We start from the raw sequence: 22,407 nt of genomic DNA, 5'->3' as shown, positions 1-22,407 counted from the left end.
TCCTTAAGATGAGTTCCACTTCTTTGTTTTGTTCAGAGTATCTTTTTACACACACTCCAGTGCCAAAATTGGTAAATCTTCAATATGTTAAATTTCTGGAATTGTAACATATGTGTGCTACAAATGATAAATTATGTGTATGTTTATCGTGCAAAATGTCTATGGTAGAAGAATTTGCATTCCTATTCTTTTTGCTGTAGAATAGACAGAAATGGCAATGTTGATAAGTATAAATGTATGCACTGTATGTGACATTTCTGCAAAATACAGTCTGGGGAATAGACAGGATTTCTATCTCTGGATTTCAATGGTCAGATACAATCAATCAATGTCTATCATGTGTATTGGAATGGGTTCTCTCCGTCATCTTATGGTGCTGCCTCCCACGAGGTGTGGAGGGCATCTCAATAAAGTGAGATCACTTCCTCCCCAAATTGGATCAAATTGCTCACCAATGAAATTTTCTTCCAATTATCCGCCCTGGGTAAGATTATGAGAGCTACGTAGGGTGTTGCGCAGACACATAAGTCTGGTTTCTAGCCACAAGCAGGATTTGCTGCGCATGAAGAGGAGTTTTTCCTCCGCCAACTTCTGCAATGTCTTACAAATCTGTATCTGCTTCAGGCACCACCGGTATAATGGTAATATTCCATGATATCATGATCTCAGTATGTATGTGTGTGTGTGTGTGTGGAAGACAGAAACTGAAGTCTTCTTGGGATTTTACATTTCCTACAGGCTCCTCTACATAAACCTACTTTCACCACGTACAAACACACATCACAACCTACATGGACTGATGTTTGTGCGATATCCACAATCAGAATCACTACTGCTTTTACTTGAAGTGTCGATCATCTTTTTGTCATCAAATTGGCAGAACACCTTTTGTTGTTTTTACCAGGAGAGCCTCTGTATTACTGTAGCTTACCAATCAGTGTGCCATGGTAGCACAATCTTAATAGGGATCACAAGTGAAGACTAGTGCAGGCTACTGGCTAAAAGTATAAGGTTGAAGATCTTTAGGCAATATATTATTAGTTGCAGTGTGGATTTCTCATAAATAAGTTTTTGCTTAGAATGACAATCTATCCTCACCAAATTGCTTTGGTCTTCCAGGTCTTTAGAGAGTGATGACTGCAGGTAAAATAATTTGTAACGAAAGCAGAAGGAGAATACTACAGTTCGACCTCGATTATCCGGCCTCCTTTTATCCAGAATCTCTATTATTCGGACGCGTTCACGCAGTGAAGGACTTTTTTTTTCATCCAAAAATTGAGAAAAAACAGTGACTTTAAACTCAATTAAAATTTTTACTAAACTCACTCGATTTACCTACAATATTCCCTACAGAACTTACATAAATCCACACCACATTATCATCGTAAAAGTAAGCAGTCATGATCTACAAATTCACCATAAGAACCACTGTTGCGGGGTACGCTACCTGCCTAGCTGCCAGTGCACTGGGACGGCAGCTAATACATTAACATTGTGTCTCCCATATCCAGCCAATTCGCTTATCCAGATGAGCGCTGGTCCCATCATGGCCGGATAATCGAGGTCGAATTGTATTAGAAAAAAAAAATGTTTTGTTTGTATGTAGCTCTGTATGCGTGTGTGTGTGTGTTTGTTTGTGTGTATGACATGTCTTAGTGTATGTGATACTTATCTCTGTGTTTTATGTGTGTATATGTGTCCATTTTTATCTTTGTGTATGTTTACGTGTGTTTACGTTTATGTCTTTGTGTATGTGTGCATATGTCTATGTGTGTTGGTGTATAGTTTCTTCATGTTTATACTACATAATTGTAGTATGTATGTGTTTAAGTAGATCTGTGTGTGTTTATAACTCCATGTGTCTGACTGTTGATGGAGTAACTGAAACAAGAGTATTAGACTGGAATGCCTGTGAGCTTGAACTCATCACTAGGTGTGTTGTTTGCTCCCCCCTAGATGTCTTCATCTGAGGAATATCAACATCTTGTTACATTTGTACTCCAGCACTATATTATATATAGGCCTTGGAAACCTTACGTCGCTCTTACATATCTCTGTAGCATGCTAACCAATGACATGACTTAATGTATGTTCTCTTCTGCGGGTCATTCTGGTGCGAGAGGACAAATATCCTTAAACTTGTATAGCATGGTTAAAGCAAGGCTTGACACTAACCTTTTCTTTTAGTGACCCGACAATCAAATTACGTTGTGAACCGATCGGGCCACCAACACATATTTTTCCTAAACGGAGGTGGCCTGCATCTATTTTTGATGGCCATGGGCCACTGGGCCACTGGTAATGTCAAGCCCTGTTCAAAATTTGACACTATTTGATAAGTAAGTAACTTATCAAATTATAAATTTGGGCAAGATACACTTAAGCATATGATGTCTATAGTATAATTGCTGAATAGCCTACTTTTTGAAAAAAAAATCTTGAAAAATCTTCATTATGGGTCATAACTAAGTGTAAATTATGACAGGAGTTATTATACTTCCTGATGCTAACTGCATTCATGAGGTGGATAACTCTACTTGTGTAATATGGTTATAGTTTCAGAAATAATGTCAACTCTTCATTTCATGTTGCTTCAGTCCCAGCTGCTTTTTACATTTTGATCATTCGTCAAGAAAATGATAATAACTCTGGTGAGAGTATGGTCTTACATGGAAATGGACATTCAAATTTCACTTATTTTCATTCTGAGTATTAGGTACACAATTGATTTCAATTTGTTCGATTGAGTGCATGCTTGACAGCACCTATACATGGCAGAACACTCTTTGTGTTGTTTACTGTAATTTTGTCAGAATTTCACCTGCCTGGAGAAAGTCAATCAATAAAACACTCTGTTTGCATTGACTTCAAAGAATAAAATGAGCTTGAGGCTGTTGATGAGGGCCACAGCAGTATGATGTAGGAAAGCCAGATTTTAGACATGTGGGACTTTTTTTTTGGGGGGGGGGGGGGTCCAGATTGATAGATAGAATTGTCCTTAATAACTAAAGGCATTCTAATATTCTCTTTGGTGAGTGCTCAGAAGCCAATTTATTAGAGGTAGTAAAGTTGTAGCTGGAGAGAGTTTTATTTTAAGTGGGTGGTATGGAATGCAATAGAAGTGTAGTGATCAAAAGCTCTGGTAGTCATTCATGAGCTTAGTGTTTCTATCTCTGCAAATTAGTATTGCTGAAATATTGATATAATTCATTAGAGATCCATCGTGCATAATTATAATTCATAAGCTTGGAATCAGTATTGGTTTAGTTTACTGTGTCAATTTCTCTCCCACTTTCACATCCATTCTGTAGATCGCTGCCTATTTTAATGTTATTAATTCTAGTAGCCTATGGGCAATGTTTAATAAGTATGATGATATTCAAATATCATCATCGTTTTTTCAATGATTATCACTATAAATATTGTGATGATTTTAGGAAAAACAGACCATATAGCCTCATCTTGGATTAAGTTTATTTTCTGTCATTCCTATTTGAAAAGTAATTAAAGTCTAGGGCAATGTTCTTGAGCATGTGTATAAGCATGTTTGTTCTGACCAGCAGATGATGTTCATACTGTACTTCATTAAAGCAGGTGAATTTTAATGGACTTCAAATGAGGATAGATTAATGAATGTTAAAATTATGAACTGAATATCCATGCTTACAGATAACCTCCAGATTATGAAAACTGGTGTTTATGAGGTCACAGCGGTGTGAACTGAGTTGCCAGGAAGTCACTAATTACAAGCACACACTGGGCATTGTGGATGCAGGTGCTACGATTTTTTACGAGCTTCTTGATAATGTTCAGATGTAGGCCTTTCTGTGACATGTCTCTTAGTGTGAGGTATTCTTGAGGGAAAGGTCTTCAGCTGGGTGTCACTCTTGTTCCCTGGCAAGATTCAGATGTTAACTGACGTCATACTACTGTAAAGCCAGAAATGTTTGCATGCATTTTAATTTCGCAAATTTCGCGGCAGCCAAGATTTGCAAAATTAAAATGCGTGCGAAAATCCTTGTCTACACTACATGTGAATACATTCAATGCCAGTGGCAATTCGTGAATATTTCATTCTGCAAAAAAGGCCATTGGCTCCAATTCACAAACATTTCATGCCGCGACAATATCTTGCTTTACAGTAACTAATATTTCATGATTCAAGGTGAAATAAAAATATTATATTACTTTCTCATCCTAAGTTTTTGAAAGAAAAAAAGGAGGGTGAAGGCACTCGCTATTTGGGTTGTCTAATTTCCAGTCATTTTTAAGTAGTAACAGTACGATTTGTAGGCTCTTCATGTGTAAGGTTCAACGGCTGGAAACAGCAAAAATCGATCAAAATTTTGTCTTTTTATAAAGAAAATTTTTTTTGATGTGGCTTCAAAAAACCAATGTGGGCAGGGACCACAACATTCCAGATCAGACCTTTATCATCTGACATGTCTAAATCAATGAAAATCTCTCTATGTATATTAAAAGGCTTCATGCCAAGAACCGATTTGGTGTAATATTCACATCTTCCATCTGTGTACCTTGTCACTGCTTCATGAATTGCTGTCAAGGAGTAAATTCTGTGCCTTTTTATTGCCATGCTTGCTAACATGAGAAATTATATATTACATGCTTTGCTGAGATCAAATATGAATTGTGCAGATTATGTATGCAGTCAAAATTGAATTGATGTGGGTGCCCATTATCTCACAAGTAGACCCATGTCATTGGTGTTCTTATTGAGACTAGCTTTGCAGTCATTTTGAAATAATTGCTTTCACTGAAGGACAGAACTTTCCCAGCTTTGAAAAGATGATGATGCTCCAAGATTGGAAAGAATCAAAGAGACAGAGAAACGGAGGGAGAAGGAGAGAAGTAGAGTGTACATTGGTCGCTGCTGGTTTGCATTCAAATAGAGGTGTGTAGGGAAGGTGATTGCTTTCTTCCTATTAGCCTGGGAGGAAATAAATGCCACTGGAGACAGGATAATGGCAGTAGATTAAATGGAGATGGGGAAAGGAAGGGGTAAAAGAGTGAGAGGGAGAGGGAGATGTGATCAAGAAATAATGGCCACTGGTCAGCCAGGAGCTATTTGTGATGGGGAATTGGGTTTTCTAGATTGCTCCAAATCATATGAAGCCTACATGTACAATGTACGTGCCTTCATGCCCCCCACCCCGCAGAATGTGAACTACATGTAGGAATTGATCAGGTTTGTCAAATGTTAGTGACCAGACCAGTATGTTTGCTTGGTGTTCTGTTGGCTTCATATGTCTACTGGTATCATGCAGGGCTGCTTTACGTCACTACCAGCTGCCAAACACATGCACGATTGAAACTCATGGATACGGCTGTAGGTCCTTGCTTGATTCTGTCATTACTTTTGTTGAGTATGTATCTGGTTACATAATGTGTGGACTAGCAAACTCATAAACAAGTGGCATTAGCTAAAAATATACCAGATGTACATGTTAATGTTGTGGTTGTAATGATTCATCAATCTAATCATATCTTAACTCAATGACTCATGATCAGTTCATATCTTAAAGGGACTGTACAGTACTGGTTGAGGTGGGGATTCATGTTTTGAACATTCTTAAGTGAGATAATGAGAAACCTCTTATGAAATATGAAAGAGCATGTAATTTTAAAAAGGATTCAACGTTTATTTGATGAAAATTGGTTTTCAAATGGCTGAGATATCCAAAAATGTGATAATAATAAAAGGCGACATGCCACAACTTTATTAGGATCTCTTTGTTTCACCTTGTTTTTGGATATCTCAGCCATTTCAAAACCGATTTTCATCAAATAAACTTTTGATACCCCTTAGAATAGCATGCTCTTTGGCATCTCATAGAGTGGTTTCTGAATATCTTGCAAAACGTTAAAAGCTAAATCCTCACCTCGACCAGAACTGTACACACCCTTTAACATGTTATTTATGATAATCATGTAATGGTGATCTCAGAAGTTTCGTAAGTGGAGAATATTGGAGAATTCAGTCGATATGAAAGGAAATTACTGAATGCTTCCAGTCCCCTCTCTGTTATTTTTAGTGAGCCCAAAGTTAATAACCTGCTGCCCTATGAATAACAAATGTCATCTTCAAGTATGGAATTTTTATTGGAAATGATTCAAATGGGCTTTCCCAAGAGTGCTACTGCCCTGAGGAAGGATTGTGATAAGAAAGTGAAATGGAAAGTTGCTCTCCACAGGTTTTGTGGTGCGATGATATTTGTATATACAGAAACACGTCCTCAAAAGGAATATGTGTAGTAATGATGTCACAATACACTGTCACATTCATTGGATGGAAGTATTCTCTTCAGTGTGCCGTGAATTAGCAAGGAGCCCCAGTGTCTTAATTTAAACCTTGAAGGGAGTCAGGCCCGCAATCAATTACAATCTGGATTCCTTGGAGGTTGGAGTTCCACTGATGAAGACTCTGAGAAGTCATTGAGATAAGCAAAATGTTAATTGGTCATAAATATGATCTATTCCTGATTTACTGCTCCCATCCCAGAGATAACCCACAGTCTCTACATAGTCTGTGATGTTCCGTGTCATGTTTCATGGATTGGAAACCATCACTGGTTGATTAAAAAAAAAAAAAAAATGGCGTAGGCTTAATATCCCTCACGTTCCTGTTTTGCCTTTGTATACACATGTATCACAGTATGTATGATGTCGAAATTAATGAGAACATTGCACTTCATGAACTAATCACTTGCTCAAGATGACTCTGTAAGAGGAAATATACAGGCTGAACTTTGTTTACAAGTGTACACTGTATGTACTAAAATAGTTCCTGAAGTTCCCTTTTTATTAGTGATGGACTAAATTAAATTATGTTGTGATACATGAAATACATGTACCGTTTCCAAATGAATGTGGTAGAAATCTTTATCATAGGCTTTGCAAAAAGCAGTCCCTGAATATATGTTCAAATGATTACATAATTCACTTTCTTCTGAAGGCTCTTTCAGCCAACAGTTTACAAGTCTTTCACATTATACATAGTCCTTTTTTTTTTCACCCGTGATCTCCTTAACAGTGTTTTATTCTGATTAAGTTGGCTTGGCATCAAAGTAAAACTTCAACGCAGATGTTTAAGTACTTTACAGGAAAGTAGTTCTCTGACCCCCAATGACAGATGATTCATTGTGTGTACAACCCAAATGGTTTGTGATATGAGAAATGCTTCAGATGCTTGATGCTATTCAATTTTCTTTTCCTGTTTTTCTCTCCATCACTTTCTTTTTCTTTTCATCCCTCCCTCACTTTCTTTTTCTTTTCATCTCTCCCTCTCTCTCTGTTCGCACTCTCTCTCTCTCTCTCTCTCACACACACACACACATGCAAATTTAAACACATTTCTCCCTGATATTTACTTCTTTCTCCCTCCCCTGTCGGCCATGTCCCGTCAATCCTGGTCCGCCCCCCATCTCAACCCCACTCATTCCTGCCCCGCCCATTCCGGCCTTCCCAGATCCACCACGGGTAGCAAGCAGAGCTCTTCCTCACATTCTGGAGCTGAGGGGGATGAGACAGAAGAGGACCCAGTCATGGAACTCTCACACAGCTTGCTGCTCAATGAGGAGGCCCTGGCCCAGATCGCAGACTCCAAGAAGCCCATCTTTGTCTTCGAGTGGCTCCGCTTCTTGGACAAAGTCTTGGTTGCGGCAAACAGAGTAAGATTCTTTACAAAAGGTTCCTTAATATTTACATTATCATTACTTGCATCAATTGAACTTTTGGCTGCATGCTGATTACAGGTCTGTCTTCACATGTGAGTGGTGAGTGAGTGTTTTGATGTGTTGGTTCTAGCTGAGATTAGGGAGCTTTAGATTTTAGACGCGCGGACGTTCAAAGGAAAAAAACATGTTCTGAGCTTGCGCAGTAGAGCGCGTAAAGTCAATCTATTTTTAGCTTGCGTCGCCTGAGTTGTTTACTACGCGTACTGGGCTATTTTCACGTCCGCACAGTTTGCGACGTAGAGAGCTTCTTCATGCACTGATCATATGGGGCGCGATTTTATTTTTTATACGTTGCGTCCCAGCGTAATCTAAAGCTACTTTTCCACACGACGCAGGGAGAGGAGAACGTCCAGCGCAAGCGTCGGCTCAAACGTCCGCGCGTCAAAATCTAAAGCTCCCTATTATAGACTCGAGGGAAGCCCATGTTATTTAGTAGGTGTTTCTTCTTCCTTTGGGAATTCCTGCTACAGGATATCTATAGTACAAGGCTTCTGAAGTTCTATGAAATTTCCTTGGTACTTTAGCCCGACTAGAGCAATGTTAAATTTTGGCAAGTACAGAGTATGTTGCGTAGATTTTTGTTGACTGTGGTCAAGCCCTCAAGCAGAATTTAGTTCATTTGGCTTATCTGATTATTCACAGAAGAGGAAACACTTGCATTCAGCTTACAGCTGGTTTTTTGCAAGTCTGTTAAAATACAAAATATTTATAAATAGATAAAACATGGTGACATTGTATATGAAACACATACTTCAGAGTACAAAATAATGTTCACTTGCAGTGGTAAGTAAAAGGTAAAATTGAATAGGTATCATGGAAAACACATTTGCAAATGAAAAGTAGAGAGGATGCAGCATTATTCATTTAAAAGGATTGAGATGTAGATAGATAAATAAAGTGCAAGATATGATAACTCTTGAACTGAGGAAGAAGAAGAAGAAGAAGAAGAAGAAGAAGAAGAAGAAGAAGAAGAAGAAGAAGAAACAAATTATACATATTGTTATGAATTTACTCTTTAGATGACAGATATTAATCCTTCTTTTTTAGAGGTAGAAAGTGGTCATTTAATTGTTTTGAAAATGATTTTTTTTTTCAGTTACCTTTGGTGTAAAGTTATGAATTTTGTAAACTGATGCACAATGACTCTTTGGATATGATTAATTAGGTTACCACTTTTCTTTCAGAGTTTAAAGATATTGATATTCAAAGGATGAAATGTATCTAAAAAAAGAAGATATATCTGTATAGTTTTGCAGCTCCTCACTTCTTTTAATGATAGTCTTTTTTAATGAAGAAATGACATGCTGGTTCAAAGTATATCACTCTGCATATCATACGGGTATCACCTGTTAGAGGTGGACTACTGTAAAAGTGGAAATTTTCGCGGTGTGGAAATTTTCGCGCATTTCGCGCTACCAGACGCTAGCATGAAAATAAAAGCACATGAATATTTTTGCATGCCGTATGTTCCAGTAGTTAATGTCCTGATTCCGTGGAATTAAAAACATGTGAAATCCATCTTACCCGGCTGAGCATGAAAAATTACTCCTGCGAAAATATCCACTTTTACAGTATAACACTTTCGTACCTGCATGAGTTATATTTTTCCCAAAAGATTTTATTTTCCTTCAGCGCTGCAGGCTGAGCCGCACACTGTGAAGAAAAAAATTGTCTCGATGGGAAAATATAACTCCCAAGTTTGATATCACATGTGTTGTATTACAATGGTAGACAGGACAATATTTGTTATCATATGGTCTGCAATTGTACGTACACACTTCATATCATTCTAGCTCCATAGACAACCAGTCAAATTCTGAAAATTTATTAGCTGACCTGATGTCACTATTCACAGTATAATGATTTCGATCATCACTGGTTTTGTCACTTGGTTGTAGTTTGATCCATCATTCATCGGTATATGTTTTGACCACCTAATGTATTTTTGTCAGTGGTGGTGAGTTATACCCCTTTCAGGTAATCGTGGATGCGGATAATAGGAGCAATAAGTCGTAAAATTTTGATTACATGAACGGGAGAGGAGTGAAAAAGTGTGCATTATTTTGATGCTGCTATTATCCGCATTATTGCAGCGTGAGGAGTTGATCGAGAATACATGAACGCGTTTTACGACTTATGCGCACTAACATTCCACAGTTCGGTCAAAGGTCACTCGATTTCCCGCACAACCGCTGATTGCTGAGCTTGAGCGAGAGCTGTGCATACACGTGAGTATATATCACCGGAAACATTACGTCATTATAGAGGCGTGCGCAGTAACCACGACAAATACTCCCGTCTTTTGCACCGTTATATGAACGGGCGCTCGTAAAAGTAGTGCGCACTTCATGGGATATATGAACGCGATTTTGATTACTTCATCCGCATTATTTGGATGCGGATAATTGAACCGCGATTACCTGAAAGGGGTATTATTCTCATGATGACCCCTTGGCCTAGGGACTGAGTTACAAAATGCACTTTAGACCCTGGGGAGAATTTCTGTGTTACAGGAAATAAGGTGGCCTTCCTGTTATCTAGAAATAAATCACAATGTGATAAATGCTGCAATTCTACAGTTTACACACACCTCAGCAAACAGAGTGTAATGTACAGCCCCTCCCAGCAAAATGTATGCCAAATATTTCTGTCAAAGTGATCATAGGCAGGCAGAGCAAGACTAACAATATGTCCTCTGATTTCAATAGCTTCTTATCTGAATATCTTTTTCAAATTCATGAGGTTTATTAAAGGACAAACTGAATATGATTAATGTTAAGAATACGTGTCAATGCTATAATGATCAAATCTGACCAAGTTGTCTAGTGTGGTTAATTTTTCCCATTTTCTCTTCATTCTGCAAGTGTGAAATGAGCCACAAGGGGATAGTTTTGTTTTCTGGTGCTGTATCTAAAAGATCGTCAATCCATCATACTTATCTGTCATATTCTGTAATCGACAAAAACTATTCTTGGAGTCAGTTGTTGTTGGACTGTTATAATATGTAATTGACAGACCCCCTGTTAACACGTTTAGTCTTGGACTGCTGCCCTGCCATGAGATGGAACGTTCAGGGAGGTATAAACCATGAAAGGAGCACATGTCAGTTGGCTTGCAAGGAATGTTGAGACAATAACACCTGATCAGGAGACAATGCCAAATGTATCTGAAATGAGTTCCTATTCACTAGCTTTAGCCAGTCTGAACTGAGTCTATCCTTTCCTGTATGAAATGCAGGGCTGCTCTACCATGTAACATGGTCTATTTAGCCCTGCTTCCCTCACAGTGCCAAGCGATGCTATTCCCCGACTCTTCCCCTCCTCCCGCAATACACCCAAATGAATGAAAACATGTTGGTAATTTCACGCTTCTGTTGCACTGTAGATTGGCTACTGGCTGCAGTATAACATGTACATGGTGGTTGCAGCGAATGTCAGCAAAGCATGCCACATTGCTGGGGTGAAGAAGATATTGAGATCTATGAATTTGCTACTGTTTTGATTGCACTGCAGTATTTTTTCTATGTTTTTGGGAAAGGCTTTACCTTTGTATTATCATATCCTATTGAATTTATCACAGCTTTAAAGGGAGAAATGTTTCATGATAAGGGAGTTCTGTTATTGTAACTCACATTACAGAAGTTTTCTGCATTCAAGGTCATTATTCAGCAGCAATTCTTCAGGAATGAATGGCATTATATACCCAGCTGCAGCTAATGATGCACATAAACATGAAGTTCCAGTATTGTCTTTACGCAAGATGTTGGGAAAACAAGACACCTGTCATTCAAATGAAATCGCAACTCATTTTTTATGACATACCTTTTTGTTCATTACCCCAATGTCACACTATATTGAAATAATGAATTCAACAGTTTTGTGTCATAATGATTGGAAAGACCACTGGTATTCTCAAAAATGAAATAAAAATAAAAATTACATTAATTTCTAAGCTTTAACATGCCACTTCAGCTGTGAATTTGCATACCTTATATGCTATAGTAACTATAAATGTTATCTATTGCCAAGCCAAGCTGTATCAAGAAAATTACTACCTATCAAGGAATAAGAAGAGAATTAAAGGTGTTTTTTTTTTGTTTTTTTGTTTTATTGAAGCAACCAGAAGATTGATTTAGATTTGATTATTGCGTGATGCTAAAAGACTCTTTCAAGGGAATGTTAGTGAAGTTGTGATTCCTTTTGTAGATTTTCAGGTAACTTATTTAGTGATGAACAAATTATTGGGATTGAAGGTTTTGTTGATAAACCAAAGTAAGGTAATTAAAATGCTTCTGATCAGGAAATGTTGACCTTTTGAATTTCTGATGTCTTCAAATCTGTGTTTAATCTAGATATCACTTATGTCATTTACAAGTAGAGCATTGTAGTACATGTATTTGTCCATTCTTCCTGAGAATGTAATCTGCGAATTTGAATTTATGATTTATTTTAAAGCAATTCTGTGGGTTGATTTTTTTTTCTTTGTCTGAGGAGGTCATCCTGTTCTATCTCTGTCTCAGTTTGTTGTATAGTCACAGTACCTTTGGGTTCTGATAGTCTCTAGAATAGGTCAGATGGCGTAGTCAAACTGTATCCACTCTACATTATTAATATTCCAAATGGTTGGTGTGCAAGTGGAGAGACTCACTGCCAATTATGCATTCCCACACAAATTAGAATCACCCGGATGTGTCTCTCCCGTGCAATTCAAACCTGCCCTACATAATCTATAACACAAAACTGATGACTCACTTTTACCATTCAAACACTTTCTTCTTCCTTCGACCTGGGGGTGGGGTGAAGGGAAGTCAGATGTTGTGGTGTCTGAATGTTCCGCCTTCTCCGACATATGAGACTGTGCAAATACTGTGAGAGAGAGAGGAGAGGAGTGAATATGTCTGGTGTAGGGATTGCGGAGGTAGGGGCTCCTCTCTACACTTGCGGCATGCTGTGTGCATAACTTGAGGAATCAATGCGCTGGTGTAGTCCAATAGCTCTGTCTAATAGCTTGCCCCGAGGCAGTTCATTTCCCTCACTTCTACTGTCCTCTTCGATTATATGTGACACCTCTTCTGTTTCATCCTAGGAGAAATTTTAAGGCCCCCTCCCTTTCAAAGGTTATCAGACGAAATCTGCAGAAATAGGTTAATGGTATTGCAATTTGTGAATTATCATAATTAATTTTTTGATGAATTGTTCCTTATCTAACTTTGTTCACAGCATACAGAGCATTTAATTCACCTCTATATGAATTTACAGTGGTAATTCACATAGAAAAAATGAGATACACTCACTGTACAAATACAATAGTGAGATACACTGTACAATCTATTTCCTTGGGGAAAGTAGCCTGTGACATTCTTGAGGACAAAAGACAAGTGTAGCCGGAAATTCCAGGAAGCTGACTTTACTCTGTGGTCATCACTGTCATGCATTTGATTGTAGTTTGTGCAACTACACGGTGTATTGCATAGAGATAATGCATTGTTTGTTCATAATTTTTATTCTTAATTTGTTTTTGTTGTAAATGGGAATTTCTTCATGAACCTACTGTTGTCAAGTTAAGAAGCTTGCGTTCAGCACTGAAATACAAATGCCAGCACTAATTCTGTCATCTTTCATCCACTATACTCATAGATTTTGGGATTGTCAGAAAACAATAAGAAGATTAAAAGGTTGAATTGCTCTGTGTAGGACCCATAGCATGTCCTCCCTTATCCATGCATTGAACTGTGTAAAAAGATATGTATTGATTTTATTATCTACAAAGTACTCTCAATACAACCATCAAGTAGCAGCATCAGCAACAACAAAAACAACAACCAAGAACTGTTATTTGTTCCAAGTAATTTTGATTGTGAGCTCCATAAAGTAATTACTTCGTGCTATGCACAGCAATTTCACAAAGTGGTTTACAACAGTTTTGGCAACCGGTAATTGCAGTTTCCATGAAAGCAGCTGAGCTGTAACAAATCAACTGTAGCTATATCAGTCGTTGCTATGGTAACTAAAGTTCTTCTATTGTGGAGTGATTGCAAATGCATCCCTATGAAATGTTGGCCACAGAGGGCCGTACTGTGTGTATATGGGCATACTTGGGATAGGAGCTCAGATAGAGAGGGATTTGCTTTCTCTTCTGGTATGTTTGATATGAAAATATGAACAAGGTATGCTAGCCAGAGAGACTGTAGCGGAATGTGTCGTCTACCTGGAACGCATGCTTGTCTTAACATAGTCATTTCACAAAATGTATTTACCATAGGACTGGCGTCATCGCGCTTGTTTGCCCAGCAGTGCTGCGATCTTGATACCCACTGTATGAAGCACAGGAGATTTAATTTTCTCAAGATGAATTTAATCACTCTAAGTGCTACGTAGTATATGTGAATCACACTCACAGAAGATGCATTTAGGAAATTTAGTATGATTAAATTTTATACATGGTTTTGCCATTCAACAAGATAATGCTGCTTACCTATGATGATTAGTCAGTTATCTTAGAGTCAATGCCATGATGTCTTCTAGTCACCCTTTAATTGATTAAAAAATGACTATATAAACTATGTGATAGAGGTATTAAGAAATGAGAGACTCGGATAAATCATTTAATAGTGATAAAGACTTTATAGCAGGGCTAGACTATGTTTGTGTATTAGTGTTCATGAGCAATGAAGTTTAAATAGGATGATGGTCCGATGTTCAACTACATTTGAACTCTGAAGTGATTACATGATGACAAGATGTATGTATGTGTCTATAGTCCCAGATACCTTGAGTACACACTGTGCAGCCTTTTGTTAGGCCGACTGTCAAATGTTCTTACCATGTTGAGTGGCTGTCATCTAATTGTTTATGTCTGTGTCTGTGATTGCTCTTTTCTTTCTCCAGTTGGCCTAACGCTCCCCTCTTTGTAGTCTTGCTTCAAGTCTGTTGCAGCTTTTTCTGAACCAACATCAAGCATATTCAATTTGTAAACATCACTCTGCACACAGCATCATGCCCCATGAGCATGACTAGAAGATAGATACATCAGTGGAAAAAGCCTCCCTCTAGACTAAGCATTCATTGCATTACACCTGGTTAGTGTTGTAGACGTCCAAAACCATGGGATCAGGCTAGCATTATCTATTTATATACCCCCATGTTCTCTCCCTTGCCCTGTACCGGTGTATTTACATTACAGTCCCCTGAGTTTATTGCGGTACACCCTATTATTCTCTTTCTCCTCCTTTCATGTCAATTTCCTTTCTTTTCTTGGAACTTGTCACTGATGCATTCCCTCCCTCCCTGTCTCCCCTCTCTCCTCCTCTCCTCCTCCTCCTCAGCAACCCTTCCTCCCCCTGAGCGATGTATTAACAATACTCCATTCCCAATCGTGGCAGTTAATGGAGCATCGCCATCAGCTTCTAATAGCTGCCATGTATGATATGGCAATTGAAAACAGTTCTGTGCTAGTTTTAAAAACCATATCATCCTCAATAGGACTGTCAGTTAGATATAAACAGTCGTAACATGTCAGGTTATTGCTCTGATGAGATGTACCGCAACCCTCCTGAACCATTTCTTCTCCCCGCAAGTTTCTGCAGGTGAATCTACTGCCACGCACTGCGGCAGACAAAATTCCAAGAAATACATTGAAGCTTCTCATCTGGGAAATTAAGCTGCTGTAAAAATGCCATGCACTGTTTACTGCATGAAGGCACAAATAGCACAATATCTTCTCTGAAAATTCTGCCTTCTTTCCCCACCAATCTTATAAAAACAAACAAACAAACAAACAAACTTGGTCCTTTTCACATGCCCCTGCTTGGTTGCAGGCTTGTGTACCACAGTTACATCACAATGTTCATCCGAGGCCAACTCTGCAATCCCTGAAAAAACAAACAAACAACAACACCAAATAAGAAATGTACAACCGCAAACGCTGTGCTGATTTCTCAAACCAGAACCTATCGGGTGAAATCTGCAAATCTCCATGCAGAGAAGATTGAAAGATGAGTTAGGGTGGAAATGAGAGTCTCAGAGGATTATCGAATATTTCTTCTGATATATTTTTATATTTGCAGTGACAGTCATTTGACTTCATTTGATTGATGCAAAAACAAAAACAAAGCGAAGGCATGGGCAATTCAGATGATAGGCATGGTATGTATGTTAATAAGTAATGAATAGATACTGAGGTCTTTTGGTTCATTATGATTATGGTGTAATTCCAATGCAGCTCTTCAGATGTTGTGTAGATAATTTGCTTCATAAATCAAATATCAATCATATTTGGGTCTTCTGCACAATTTTAGCTCTTTACGTGTCAGACAAACTGCTGCTCTATGGGATTTGTATGCATTATAATATATCCATGTGCAAAATTGTGACTTTGGCAAGATAAGAGTTCAAAAATGTTTTCGGAAGAGTATGAACTTGTACAGCTAATGCTAGGCTATGTCTGTCAAAGAATCATACAAGTTTGAGAAAGGCTTTATTTGGTTTCTTCTTTTATGTCTACGTATCAAGCTATTCAGTGGAGTTGTAGTATAGAAGCAGAGCTCAGTTTGAGGAGACCCTCCTCCCAACCCCTCCCTGGGTTGTATGAGATGTCATGTGATAGAAACTAAGACAAAGAAACAGACATGAATCACCATCCAGTGGGTTATATTTACAGTTGTTCTCAGACTATAGCTGGAGATATTTTATTTCAGCTGCCAGTATACACTTAGATATTTAGACAAAGTCAGTGCTATGCAAGTAGCATTTTCTAAACTTCAGAACTTGACAGTGTTCACGGAAGTATCAAAATAACCATGGAACTCATCACTGGATTTGTTTCCAAGTGTTAGAGCATGTACTTACAACCTACATTGTAGTTTGACAGTGAACACAGGAGTCCTGTTCATTACCACCATGTCATACACTACTTTATATAAAACTCACTGTATTTGGCTTGTGATGCCATCTCCCCCCCCCCCCCAAAAAAAAGGGGGGGGGTAGGAATTGGGATACAAAAATTTGAACAGAATCCAAGCATGACACGATCAATGGAGGAAAATGTATTTGAAATTACGAAGTGTCAATAAAAAGATCTAAAGTCCATTAGCTCTTGACTAAAATCTGTTAGCTCTTGACTAAAATCTGTTAGCTCTTGACTGAGATATTCTCAGTTTCATATTGTTTCTCAAGAAGTACTAGATATTTCAGTAGTCCAACACTTGAATAGTATCTATAGAAGAGCTCCGGTGAATGCTATGTAGCTGTGTTTAAAGTGATATATTGTTTTCATTTAAAACATGGGCATGAGGTGAGATCAGCAAGACATGAATCAGACATGAGCTGGAAAATGCCAATCTATTATCTGCACGTGCCTGGCTACAGCTCTGCATATTAATATCCTTATTATGAAATGCCTTGGTACAAGGAGTTGTCACTTGTTTAATAACAGCGCCATCATGCTGCCTTCCTTGGTGATGGAAGTGACGGATGCATCACATATTGTTATCTCTCATGTTCACTCCAAGCAGTTTAGCAATGCTTCATGTATCAACTCAATCGTATAAAAGCTGATTTTTTTTTTTTTTTTTTTTTAATGCTGATGAATCGGTTCATCTTCAAGGTGATGATATGGAAGAATGATTTCTGTACTGCTTTTGTTTTGTCTTTGAAATGAAGGAAATTCTGCAGCATGTCACTTGCTCTCTTTTGCACCAGACGCAGTATTACTTCCCACCTCTTAATTAGCAATCAATGAAGGAAGTTCATGTTAGGTGGAACGAACTGACTTGGTCTGTAAGTTGCATCACACACATGCTGTTCTACTAAGTTGATGTGATTGTGAATGGCAGCTGCATTGAAAGCTAAGCTGGGAATGATCTCCTGATTAAAACCTTATTACTTCTCTCATTATTGACCTGCTCCTGCTGCTTCAGATTGAGTCAGTGACTTTCACTTCTTCCTTAAGCTTCATTATGCAGACAGTTCATAGGTTTATACTACAGCTGTAGCTGCATCAGAGAGTATGACTACAGCTTCACGTAGTACATTCAAGGTGTTTAAGAAATGTTGTAGAGCAGGGTTATTTCTTCAGGAATTGCTTCATCAACTTGATGAGTCATGGTTGAAGAATGTCCAAGGTTGTCACGCCATGTGTTGGTAAAGTTCAAGGTGTAGGTATAGACATAGATGTTATGAAAAACTTAGCTATTAATTATCTGAGATGTTGCTGTCAGTGTTGTCATAGGGCACTTTAATATCCTACACAGTAATGTACACCAATTTCACTCTCTGGGGAAAGTTTCTGCTATTCTTCTTGTCCGTATCTGTCTGCATTTTGACTCACAAACACTTGAAAGGAACAGAGCAACCCATATCTTGCTTGGTTTCTTACTCCTTTCTGTGCTAAGGTATCCATGCTGTTAAGTAAGCAGTGTCTATAGTCTAGAGATTCAAGAAGTTAAAATCAAGTTCACATTCATCCATAAATAGATTTTACTCTTCACCAGGATTGAACACTTCCATACTAATCTACTTTCTGTCATATCTATGTCATGAAATATGAGAAAATAGAACTGGTGTATCATCCCTATGCATTCACTGGTAATATTACCAGAGCTTGTAAATCAGTTGGAACCATGGTTATTCCTGTGCTAGAATTTGTTGGTGCTGTGGCAAGGTTTGGACATGTAATTCTGATATTCCCAGAAATGATGAAATTGGATACTGGTCAGTTGGCATTTTGTTCCCACCCTTGATTAAAATGAATGGAGCTTCATAATCAAAGATTAGCAGATTTCAGAAAGGCAAATCTATAGCTGTCAATGAAATTATCATGGGTGGATTTTAGCATTTCAGTTCTCTGCATGTTATAGCTTGAATAAAGGTTGATTGCACTTTCCAACATCTCAGGGTACTTTTGAGCAGCTCAGGGCTCACTCATATTTCACAATATACATGTAACAATGATCTTGCTTATTTCTAGTCTTCTCCAAAAGAGGCACAGTGTTTGAAGTTGGGACTACTTCCAATTTTTCACTTTAACTTACTCATTAATTTTTATCAATCCTTTTTTGAGATTCTGTTAGTATTGTCTGAAGATTTATATTGTTCAATCTAATCAAGTCTTACTTGAAGGTGTCATTGTGTGACAGTTGGATTTGCTGTTACACAATACTGATGTCCATCTAACCTTCAAATGATGGTGTAGCTTTGAGCCTGACAGCAGTCGCAAAGTGCATGATTGTCACATTCCCATTACATTTTTCTAGGATATATTATACTAGCTAGAAGGTGCTAACTTTTTGAGAACAATCAAGCCACGTGTGAACAAGCCTTGTGTGAGAGGCAGGGTGTCCATTGGGTATTGAGTGAAAGAAGGTCAACCTGACATGGATTCCTCTCAGCATCCTTTCCATCCAGCATCAGCTTTCCCCATGTGGTTGAAAACAGAGACATTCTGTGAGTAACCACCATTTGGATTCCCAGTGACTTAGGCACTGCAGAAAGCTGCATATTTTTTTCCAGCATCCTGCAGGGGACAAGCTGCAATATTGGCCCCATGCATACCTAGATGCATTAGTATTTACGCAGAGATGTCATTTTACTGTAAGAGATTGAATTCATATGAAAATGAATTGAAGGTATACAACTGGCAGTAAGTTTAGATTCAGCATTTGTATTGTCTCTTGTTCAGAAATTACATCTTGCATTCTTGATTTTATTTCTTGACTCTGCCATATTGATGGTGGTGTAACCAACATCAGTTCAGTATTTCTGTCTGTCCGTGGAGAGGGCTGAAAATAATCGTCCTAGCACGTTAGTTCATGCTGATTAGTCATTTAGCATCCCAATATATGTCGTGTCACCTTTGCTTTGCTGTCTTGACAGTAAAGCATACCACGTCCTTCACCAGTCTGTGCCTTAATGTTTATGACGGACATCATGTTGATAGACCAAGTTGACATCAAGTTCATATCAAGCTATCAATTTGTATCAAAGCAGCAAGGTCTTTAGAATCACTTTCTTTGCGCAATGGTGATGTTATCAGCATACGCTTTCTGCTCTTTCCACATGTACAGGAGATTAATGTTTCGTGACCTGAAATTCTGCCCGCTATGTCTTGACAGTCATTTAGAGTGACAGTAATGCTGACTGCAGTCCAAGGCGCACACTGATTAAATTTTCAGAGGGAGTAATTGGATTGGAGATTGAATGACAAAAGGTTGTATGTACGCTGTCTCATGACTCTTGAGTGCACTACGCCTTCTGGATGCACTGCAGCCAAGCCCTCTGACATCTGAATGTCCAGGGTGATGGAGATCAAGCAAGCTAGAATGCATAACCTCATTTGGATCAAAGAGGGCACTGTGTCGACCTGTTCCTTAGCAGTAGCAGTAACTTACTGTATAAGCTGTTATTTTGGCGTACAGATATTTTCGCAAATGAGCAGGTCACGGACATTTTCGCGAGATTTTTTTTTTTTTTTCGAATTGACGTGAGGCTATTGTAAGTGCACTATGAGCCTAGCGCATGGTGACATTTTTGCGTAAATCGAGGTCCAACAGTGATTTGCGAAATTCATGAAAATTAATCCTCGCAAAAATAACAGGTCTTATACAGTATACTGTAAAAGTGGAAATTTTCGCGCATTTCGCACAACCAGAAACTAGCGCGAAAATAAAAGCATGTGAATATTTTTGCTTGCCATATGTTCCTGTGCATGATGTCTTGATTCCGCGGAATTGAAAACACGCGAAACTCTTCTGACCAGGCCAAACGCGAAAAATTAGTCGCGTGAAAATATCCACTTTTACAGTATACTGTACGAGCATGCTAAAGAGACTATGAAAGATTATGGATGTTCTTTTAATAGCAGTATTTCAGGTACTGATAATTCTCTGTACAGTCTTATCCATTTCTTCTAGTTGGGAGAGTTCAAACTGTCCACATAAAATGATCCTTAGCAAGTTAACTTTCACTGTAAATATCTTCCTTCACTGAAAGTGATTCACATTCTTTTCAAAATCAGCCGTGTAAGCACTTGAAGTTAAACCATTTAATTGGTAAGAAGTTGAACAGTTTATTCCGTACGAAATTTCGAATGCATTGTGTCATGTACATAGAAAATGGTTCTCTTTCTGATTTACCTCTGAGTAGCATTGATAAAAGGGTTTAGAAAATGTATTGTGATGTGTAGCAAGGAATCTCCAATGTTTTGAAAATACAAATGTTACACTAACAAGGACTTGGCGATTAACCAAACAATTAGTATGAGAAGCATGATGAATTTCTTGTTAATACAGTAAACCATCAGTATGGTATTTTTATTCAATTCTGAGGTACAGAGAAACATGGCTCTGCATAATAAGATCATTTTGTTGAAGTTTTTTCTGTAGCATCCATTAACTGTAAGTCTTTTCATGTTAGACTGCAGTCATTTTTATTGCAAATAAATGTCAGTATCTTCTTCCCGGCATGATAATCCCTTTAATGGAAGAGTCTGTAGTTGTACTGAGATGCATTACTGCCTGGGCTCTGACATTTAGATAGGGTAATGCCTAATTAGGTTGTTTCAGTAGCAATCCTATGTGCGTAGGCACAATTAGCGACCAATCCCAAATCCCTTTATACTGTGTCATTTATAGGTTGTGTTTCTTTTTTTTTCTAGTACTGATTTCTAGAAGGCAAGCTGAATTTGCTGATGAAATTTTTCATTTTGTCAAGAAACTAGACAAATAAAATCACCTGTGTGCTAAACCTTGTTCGACTTCCATACAATTTTTCCTCCAGTTTGAAGGTATTGATTTGCTTGCATCCTTTTATGTGGCAAGGCGTTGCAAGTCAAGGCATCCTCCATACAGTGACTGATGCAGATTTCTTGCTATCATAGTAGAAAAATTCCATCTGTGTAAAGATTTATTTTTTCTACATTGTCTACTTCTATATTATCATTAACTGTCCAATAAAATGCTTGCAACCTAATAGTTTAATTTGAAGGTCCAATTGCCCATTCTTCCTGTAATGTTAGTAGTTTCAACCAAATCGTAATCTATATCAGAGGTAATCAAATTTTGTTTGCTGTTGGTTCCAGTTGATCATCTGATGGCAACAAGATTCATATGCTGCACATGAAGAGTATAGATCAAAATCACAGAAAGTACCTCACCCAGGAAGTTTAGAAACTGTGACACCACTCAGAGATGTCATGAATATCGTCCTTACTCGGCTTTCAGTCTTTTGATTGTTGAAAGCATTTAAGCATGGTGCTTGAAGCACTTTACCCTTTTATCCTGTTGTGAAACTTTGTAAGATCTTAAAATTAACTTATGTCATTGCGTGCCTGTAATTTGCAGGGTATGCAGTATTCATGCAAACACTGTATTGGATACATTTTTCTCTCCCCATTCGACAGATTTTGACAGTTAGGTTTCATGATGGGGCAACTGTCATAGGCATCTTTATTTTGACTGAATTCATTCAAACAATACTTACCTTGTAAAAACTTAACTCTAGAAAAGATGGTAGCTGTCATTTCAACTCTCAAGAATATCGTGATTATTAGAAATGAATACCCCCTCCCCACCCATTTGTTTTTCTTTAACATTTTGAATTCACCCACAAAATAAAAGATAAATAGATAAATCAGTGAATAATTGCTATTTGAATGATAG

General features: G+C 38.0%; 1 protein-coding gene across 1 annotated transcript in view; it reads left to right on the top strand.

Annotated features, from left to right (window-relative positions):
- LOC139740715 (HEAT repeat-containing protein 5B-like) overlaps positions 1-22,407 on the top strand; it is an 87,598-nt gene that overhangs the window by 14,576 nt on the left and 50,615 nt on the right. The window contains exon 3 of the mRNA XM_071651280.1: positions 7,487-7,688. Coding sequence (XP_071507381.1) covers positions 7,563-7,688 — 126 coding nt within the window. The 5' untranslated portion in view covers positions 7,487-7,562. The remainder of the gene's footprint in view (positions 1-7,486; positions 7,689-22,407) is intronic.

Source organism: Diadema antillarum, unplaced genomic scaffold, assembly GCF_040938485.1.
Source record: "Diadema antillarum isolate AM-2024a unplaced genomic scaffold, OU_Dant_1.0 seq00000876_RagTag, whole genome shotgun sequence".
NCBI classification, from domain to species: domain Eukaryota; kingdom Metazoa; phylum Echinodermata; class Echinoidea; order Diadematoida; family Diadematidae; genus Diadema; species Diadema antillarum.
This window is presented reverse-complemented; position numbering and strand designations above follow the sequence as displayed.